Raw genomic sequence first — 9,211 nt, forward strand, 5'->3', positions numbered from 1 at the left:
AGCAAAGAATAGCCTACGCTCTAGGCTGAGATCAATAATGGACAGTTCCTCACATCCACTCCATGCCCTTGGGATGATTAAGGCCCTGTCCCAACTGCACCTTCAGGAAGTCTGTTGGCTGCTATCAGATTGCTTAGTGCTATGAATATTCATCAGCTACTGAATTTTCAATATTAATATTCATCAACGACTAGTCATATGGTATATAGATGAGACTCAGTAAACTATTTATATTTGTTATGTATTAACTCTGTTTTTAATTTGTATATTGTAGATCGGTAGAGTCGGAAGTGACTTGTTTGTTAAGTGTGGTGCTGTATCTTTGTGTGATGAAGCTGTGACAATGCAATTTCATGTAAAGGATTAATAAAGTATCAACAACAACAATCAACAATATCGGTTATCGGCTTTCAAATATAAAGAATTACCCGTATGGGCAGAAATTTTCATATCGGTGCATCCCTACTTTTAAAGAATGAGAAAACTTAATGTTCTAAAATTTAAAAGTATTGATAATTTTGTCTGTCGATCTATAAATAATGTATAAAATGATTGGGGGGAAAAATACAGCAATTAAATCATGCCCCCAAAGTCTCTGAAGTGAAAAATTACAACCGTTTAGTATAAAGCAATATGCATTCTACAAATCCATGCTTAAAACATTTTCTATTGCATAGCACAAATAAATATAAATAGCAATAATAAAAAGACATACAAAAGATTGAGATTAAGATGTTTTTATTACTTCCATTGTTGCAGCTATATGTTCTTTTATAATTTCTATACAAAATGTACAAAATGGGACAGAAAATATAAGTCATGAAAATAGTCCAATTTTTGTCATGAACAAATTATGGTGGATATGTAAAAGATCACTAAATCAGGAGTTAAATGGTGCATTTTTATGCCCAAGCCCTAATAATATATAATTTACTTTATTACATTTAAAGAACATAAAATAAAGCCAAATTAAACTTAAAGTCAAGCAATGAACCCAAATAAATCTATTGAATTAGCCCGTTCAGCAATTCCAATATGTTATTACTTTAGGATATCAAAATACTGAGGATTTTTACAAAACGGTTGCATTCTACGATGAACGCTTTGTGGATGACGTATGGCATCAACTATCTGAACATTAGAAATCTTAGATCTATCTTAAACTAAATTGTATAACTGACATTGTAAAACTGATCCCTTTTTGCTTTTCTTCTACCCGTCCTCTCTGAAACCAAGTGAACAAAACCAGGCTTAAATTCAAACAATTTCCCAACTTGAAAATAGGCTTTCACAGGAAGAAACTTCATAACAATACAGCCCTCCCTCCCTCCAAACAAGAGCACGCACTTCCGGCATAAGAGCAGACCCTTTTGTGAACTTATGTAACTACTAAGCATTATTTTTGTTTGGGTGCTTTCTTTGGAGGTTTCATGTAACAGCTAAAAAAAAAAAGAAAAAAAAAAAGAAAAGAGACCCGTCCGCCGGAAAAGAAAAGAAAGCCTCATACTGCATTAGTGTGCACTCACTGCATCACACACGTCAAGATTCACTGTCGATCAGCATATGCCAAACCTCCTCACTACCCTCTCTCCAACATACTATCCCACCACAACCCGGTTATAACCAACCTATATCACTGGTTCATTTACAACAAGGGAAACCTAGGGAGTCGACTGCGTATGTAAACTTAGCTGGTTTTATTTTGCTCTAGGACTCATCTAACCGGGCATTAGAAGAGATGGCAATTTCCCAAATGGCAAAGTAGCCTCTGGGCAACATGGGTGTCTTTGAAAAGGTGGCATTGAGCTAACATGGGGGTCTGGAAACATCAGGCCTATGCTAAACTGACCTAACCCGAGCCAATGTGCTGTGAGACGGGCATACCACGGCGAGGAAAGAGTCGTCGAACCATTGCGAGCGATTGCGAATTGGGGGAAACCGCCCGTGTGACTGTGACAGATCACTTCAGATACCAAACAGTCTTGTGGCTGGATGTCCAACGAGGGGTTTGAGTAGGAAAAAGTAGAGAGGATGGAGCCCCAGAGGCAGAGCACCATGTTCTGATAGGATGAAGAGGTAGGAACCAGCTGCTCTGGCACGACGGTGGGCCGCGGCTTCAAGCTGTCGTTGGTCAGGACACAGCAGTTGAGGTTTAAGGTTGGCCGAGTGTCAGGAAGGACTGCTGGTGTCTGAATGGATGTGTGCTTAATCGGGTCCAAGTAAGTGTGGCTGGTGTTGGGAAGACGGCTGAGCTGGTGGATGACAGCGGAAGAAGCGATGAGACTGGCTACGCTAGTCAAGTACAGGAGACCCAACATACAGGTAATCTGAAGGAAGACAAAGAACACAATAACTGATTAAAGATAGGGCTGAACAGTTAAACTAAATGAAAGCATAAGCGTGATATATAGTGTGGTTAACACATCGCAAAGGATGTGAACAAATATATGCGCTGCAGGTTTTAGAGTGAAGTGTGACACTGTGTTCATTCACACGCTATGTTTTCAGTGGCTCGGTTAATGTTGCTCCACATAGGGCTGGGTATCGTTCAAAAAATTCCGATACCAATACCGATACCGATACCTTGATTTCGATACCGGTTCCTGAACGATACTTTTTTCTATACCAATTTTATGAAATCCATTTTAACAAGATTACATAACACATTACCTCAGAAAACTTTGGTTTTATTTTTTCAGTTTGACTCATGCTCCTTAGCCAGTGCACAAAGGAACAAAAAAGCACAAAGGAACAAAATATTCCTTATACATATACATAAGGAACAAAATATTTTTTTTTATAAAGAGCTCATGCTCACCAAAGCTGAATTGGTTTGATCAAAAATACAGTAAAACTTGTAATATTGTGGAATAGTATTACAATTTAAAATCTTATTTGAATATATTTCAAAATGTAATTTATTCCTGTGATGTCAAAGCTGAATTTTCAAAATCATTACTTCAGTGTCACATGATCCTTCAGAAATATGAAAACAGTTTTTGGAAACTATATGATACATTTTTTCATGATTCTTTGATGAATAAATTCAAAAGAACAGCATTTATTTGAAACAGAAATCTTTTGTAACATTACACGTTTTAAGGTCATTTTTGATCACTTTAATGCATTCTTACTGAACAAAAATTCTGACTAACACATTGAACGGTAGTGTACATTCAGTAGGTCATTATTGTAATATAAACACTGTCAGAGTGATCAACAAGGTATCTCTTCATTTACCAGTCAAAGACGGAGCAACTTACTGCTCTTATTTACTCCGTGCACTGTCAAGGTCTTTATCATATCTGTCGCGGTACCGTCTTTGCAGCAATTATTTTATGGCAAATACTGCATTGCGCGCTGTTGGCATCGAGCCTGGAGAAATGTAGCCACACCTTTGATCGACTTTTCCACATCTTTAGGGTATTGTGAGTGTGTGTGCTCGCGTCTCATTGAGTATGTGCGCGAGTTTGTGTGTGTGTGCTCGCGTCTCATATGAGAATGTGCGTGGACAGTTTGTGTGCGCGCGCGCGTCTAATATGGGTATGTGCGAGGAGAGTTCTGCGCGTCTCGTGTGTGTAGAGTTCACGTGTATGTGCGCGAGCGACTTTAGGCGTGTAGTTGTGCATTTCATATGTATTTGTTTGAGCACTGACGTTGACGAGTTAACCCCTTAGGTATCGAAATCTGGTACCGAAAAACAAGTCATTTTTCGATTCTCAATAGTATCGAGGCAATTCGGTCGGTACCTAAAAAGTATCGAACTCGGTACCCAGCCCTAGCTCTACATGAGCTCTATAAGTGCTGAGAGTTTGGGTTGCTTATAACGAGCATTTGTAAATGAAACACACACCATCTTTTCAACCTGATAATAATGATAAGCACTTTAAGGGCTCCCAACGGATTACCACCAAAATTAAAGCTCAATGGTTTACCATTTGAAATCGAAGAAATTACAGCCATAAATATTAGTATTATAATTTTATAATTAATTTCAATATAATATATTTTATTTTACAGTGAAATAATACAGTAGTAATATTTACTATTTTAATCATTTAGTTGTACAAATTGTGATATTATACAGTATATATATTATTTTATAGTCACATTGATATATATAACTAAATTTTTGTCCAAATTGTGCCACCCTAAAAAAACATGCACAGTAAACACTTTAAAAAGCACAATTTTTAATACGAAAATTCATAATTGGATTTTTTCTCCTCAAATTGTGCAGCCTCTAATTAAAGACGATTACAAATATTGTTTCTTAAGCCATACAATTGCTTTAGCGTGAGGAACAGATCAAAATTTAAGCTGGTATTTGCTCAAAATCTTCTCTCTTGCCCCATTGTGAAATATCACTGATGTCAAAACAGTCTTGATGTGCCAAATTTGAATCAAATGAGATTTGAGTGCAAATACGGGGAAGATTTTCAGGCTTTAGATGGCTTGGAATACAGTGCACATATTATATGAGCTACTTTTTTGGTGCATTTATGAGCTCATATGGGTTTAGCTTTGATTGTTCACCTTGGTAAAGTGCTGGTAGATGGCTGATAGGGCTTCCCTCCAATTGGTTTGCTCCAACAGGACGCAGAGATCCGTGTAGGTGAACCAGCCTCGCTTCATACCTTGCCGCTCCGCAATGCTGCAGGGAAAAAGCACATTAAAATATTTGATCTTTTTACACTGAAACTCATAATAACATTGTAACAACAAAATCAGCACATGACTCAGAACTTAAAGGTCCCGTATTAGCCCCTTTTCACAAGATGTAAAATAAGTCTCTGATGTCCCCAGAGTGTGTATGTGAAGTTTCAGCTCAAAATACCCAACAGATCATTTTTTACAGCATGTTTAAATTGTAATTTTTTGGTGCTCAGAAAAACGCGCTGTTTTAGTGTGTGCCCTTTAAATGCAAATAAGCTGCTGCTGGACGACCCAGGGGGCGGAGCTTCATGAGCTCGCACTCAGTCTCTCAGGACAATTTCATCTCACGGAATGATGATAATATCAGAAACTCTCAGTAACGGTGTTCATTTCGAGTCGGACAATAATGCCTACAGAGTCAGAGTGCTGTATAGAGATGGAACAGGTATAGTTTAGTAGTTAAATTGCGGTTATTATAACGTATTTTTCATCTGCTTGTATGTATCCATTATTTATTAATAGCCTACAAGTCTGCTGTCTGAATGATGATCAAACATATACTGATGAGTTTAATAAAGTTTATTGTACATCACACAAAAGATGAAGCGTCAGTTTTACTTCAGAAAATCACGTAAGAGCTGAGTAAACACAGTAAGTTATAAGAAGTGCGCAAGTACATAAACGTATTTCGGTAGAGTTGAGGGAGCATTCCTGTGGGCGGAGGTTAGTCAAAAAACTGTTCTAGTGACGTCATTAAAGAAGGAAGTAGAGGGATGTAGTCCAAACGGGCCGTTCGATGTAGGCGACTTCTGTTAAATAAAATATCTCGCTTGGCATTGAACTTTGAGCTTTATAATTTTACAGATATTATTATACTCTAACAACAACATTACACACTAACTAAAGTTTGAAACATGGGATCACGAAGAACGGGACCTTTAAATGCACAGCTATTTAAAATCACTCTGACAAACAGATTAGCCTAAAAAGGGCAGCTGCATTAAGCCCAAGGGAGCCACTGCCCAGTAAAAGCTATTAAAACAGGTCAGGCCATCTAAAATTGTCTGTGAACTTTTGAAAAGAACAAAAATGCTGTGACCTCTTAAAGGCCAGTAGGGTTGTTCACTCAAAGCGCATAAGGATAATATTAGATGTACGACACAGTAAGTGCGTGTTAACCAACCTGGTTTCCACCTTACTGAGGATTTTAAAGAAGTCACTGGGCTCGGTGAAGAGGTTCCAGTCCTGTAAATGTGAAAGATCTTGTTTCAAATCAATTTCAATAGAAAAATCACAATCAACAATGAAACCTAATCCAGTATTAGTCTTAAAAATTCATACTCTACATAAAAGGGCAAAACAAGCCAAACTACTTTAAATAGCTGTGGTTCTTTGGAAAGTCACGCTTACGATCGCATTGAGGAAGTTCATCTCTAGAGTATTGACAGTCTGAACATCCAGTTTGGCCGCAGTACCCCATTCATCGTTGAAAACCTCCTCCTCTTCTCCTTCATCATACAAATATTTACTGGCAACCATCTGGAGACGACAGGAGAAATTCAGAGAAATATGATTTATTACCAACAGCATCATTGAAATTGACCAGAATAGCGAACCAGAAAAAATAAAGCTAATAAACATGCTTGGATGTGCATACCATGGATATCAAAAAGAGGTCTGAGGATGAGATCTGTTGCAGGTATTCAGGGTTTCTGTGTCGCAGTCTTTCAATGTATATCAAGGCCAACATCATAGCGCAAGGAGATATACATGCTTCCCTGTAACACACAAAAAAAAAGGGTTTGATATTGATCCAGTGAATATTTAACATATACAGTAGGGCTGCTTGATTGTGGCAAAAATAATAATCATGATTATTTTTGGTCAATATTGAAATCACGATTATTTGTAGGCGATATGATCTTATTTTGTATGATGAGTAAGTGTTAATATCAGTGAAATTTTACAATTATCAATACTTCAGCAAAAAGTAATACAAGGTTAGGCCTAACTAATGTCAGAAAAAGGTCCTAAAAATTATAAATTGGACAAGTTAACAGTCAACAATACAATAAGAACAAAGAAACTAATTACAAAAAAAATGGACAAATAACTTTTAAGTTTTTCAGGAAGATGTACTAGTATTCAGATAAGTAACAGCCTTAAATAAAAAAATGGAATAATTAAATGTAAAATAACACTGCAGTCTTACTGTACATATTAAATATAGATTAACCTTATTAAAGCTACTTCAGTTATTCAGTCAGTTATTCATTTTCCTTTGTTTAATTATCATTAAAGACAGACTGCAGCAGGATTATTAGGCTGCTGTCACTTTAAGACCTAATGCACGGATCCAATATACTGTTACACACGCGTTTTCTTTCTAAACTGTGTACAATAACTTAAGACAAAAGAACAGTGTTTCTTTTGCAGCTTAATGTTCTTTTAATAACACTGTTTAATATCAAACACATGATCCCGCAGTTTAGCGACAGTAGACTGCATTTTACAACACCGGAATACGGCAGTGGCACAATAATCGTTTTACCTCGATTATCTTGTTTTCATAATCATTGGAAGCCAAAATTGAAATCGAAAATCAATTTTGATTAATCGCACAGCCCTAATATACAGCATGTATTGTAATGAGGTAATCTTACCTGGCCACATGTGCAGCGTATTTCTTGTGAAGTTTCCTTATGGGACTTGGGGCAGATTTCTGGAGCAGTTCCACAGCAATATCTAGTGGAAATACAATTATTATGAGTTAAGTGTATCCATATGTATAGAATATGTATGTTAAAAAGTATCCAAACATGGCCAAATCTAGGAATGCAATGATATACAATCTTTGCTTGACCCCAATCAATTTCATGCAAAGACCAAGTACAAATACGAGTAAAATGTTCCCCTGTATGTAATTTTAGACTTCAAATTAAATTCTTAGAATTGTAAATAGGAGTATAAATAATTAAGTCATAATAAAAATATACTTAATTATTAAGTAATAAATAAAGTTAATAAACATAATAATAGTTAAAGAACATCATGCACATAATTGTAAAAATGTAAAAAATAAAAATAAAAAAAAAACTTAAATGATTTAATTTAAATTATTAGATTAAAATATTACGTAACAGTGCAAACTAACGTTACTACAGTAGTCAACATTTGAAGTGGATCAAAACCTTTCATCAAAGTTATACATGCATTCTGAACAATACCCGTTCTTGTCTTAGGACAACTTTGAGTAACTTTCTTGATCCACTTCAAATCCTGACTACTGTAGTTTGCACTAGTTTTACTAGTTAACTCACCTGTCATGGGACAAGATAAAGCATCCAACGGGCTGTCAGAATCAAGACCATAATACAGTCGTTTCCTTACTCTCTCTGACCAATGCTCGTGTCTAGGCAGGAACTGATCAGGATGACAGAATGCAAAACATGTTTAAATGTCAGATATATGTCGTAGCATCATTAAAGCAATAACATAAGTAACGTTACTGGTGTGCGAGTTTCTTCACACCTAAACATTGGGCCTATTATGAAGCCTCGAACTAACAGTTAGAACACTCACAGCAAAAAGTTACTGTCTTACAGTACTAAAAAAGGAGACATTTGCTGTATATACGAGTAATCATTTTCTTTTAGTCTAATATTCTGGGCTTTAAATGAAGGAAGGACATTATTAAATACACAAGTTCTTGTATCAGTCAGTTTCGCGTGAGTTTCTCGGTCACCCGCCAAAGCAGCGCAACCGGAACAACAACATCCAAGATACTGACCGTAAACTCTTGAAAGTCAGAAAAGGTGAACGTCCGCTCATCAAATAAATCGCCAAAATCCATTTTGGGCCTCCAACGTTCATTTAAAGGGGCTGAAAACACAGAAAGGCCGAAGAAAGGCGTCGTTGAGGCGCCCTATCTCTACCGTGACAGATACGTTGCAGCGTATTCAGAATCGCAGTTACGCAAGTCATTGCGCTCAGCTGTGTAGAAATAGAGTAAAGGAGCGTAAACAGCGGTTAGTGTGGGTTCTGACAGGGGCGGGACTTTTAGTGGACGGAACGGAAGTTGGGTCAAACATATTTATGGTTTCTAATATGTCAGGTACAGTGAATATTTTTGTGTGAAATTGTATTCAAAGGCTATTATTAACGTTCCTCTGTGTTATCTATCACAAAACACCGCTGTTGTTAATGGACCAATCGCAGTCGTTTATGATTAACGTTACGCGCTAAGGCGTTTTTAAAATAATTATATTTCAGATTGCGAAAGGAAATTTTATTTATATGTCAAGTAATTCACATTCGGAGTAATATATTTAAAATATGTTTTATTCAATGTATAAATAGATTTGAGTGGAGTATTTCGTATTTTTGACCGTAAAGCGCCCACTAGAGGAAAGAAGCATTTGTGTGTGTGTGTACTTTTCCAAGTTTTTTCTAGATCGGTATTTATGACAGTTTACCTGTCCTATTATGGCAAAAGCTTCATGAAGTTCTTCATACTTCGCATTCAATGGTCGCCTCACTCAGTCAAGCGTCCAAT

The 9,211-nt window shown here is 36.6% G+C and overlaps 1 protein-coding gene across 1 annotated transcript; it reads right to left on the minus strand.

Annotated features, from left to right (window-relative positions):
- Positions 1 to 721: 721 nt before the first annotated feature.
- Positions 722 to 8,633, minus strand: cnppd1 (cyclin Pas1/PHO80 domain containing 1). The gene is made up of 8 exons (XM_084101202.1): positions 8,447 to 8,633; positions 7,977 to 8,079; positions 7,320 to 7,401; positions 6,314 to 6,434; positions 6,067 to 6,195; positions 5,840 to 5,901; positions 4,537 to 4,654; positions 722 to 2,327 (listed from the first exon to the last, which is right to left on the minus strand). The coding sequence occupies exons 1-8, from the start codon at positions 8,507 to 8,509 to the stop codon at positions 1,719 to 1,721; spliced, it is 1,287 nt and encodes a 428-aa protein (XP_083957328.1). The 5' UTR covers positions 8,510 to 8,633; the 3' UTR covers positions 722 to 1,718.
- Positions 8,634 to 9,211: the final 578 nt, after the last annotated feature.

The sequence above is a fragment of the Abramis brama genome (genome assembly GCF_963993115.1).
Source record: "Abramis brama genome assembly, chromosome: 2".
NCBI classification, from domain to species: Eukaryota; Metazoa; Chordata; class Actinopteri; order Cypriniformes; family Leuciscidae; genus Abramis; species Abramis brama.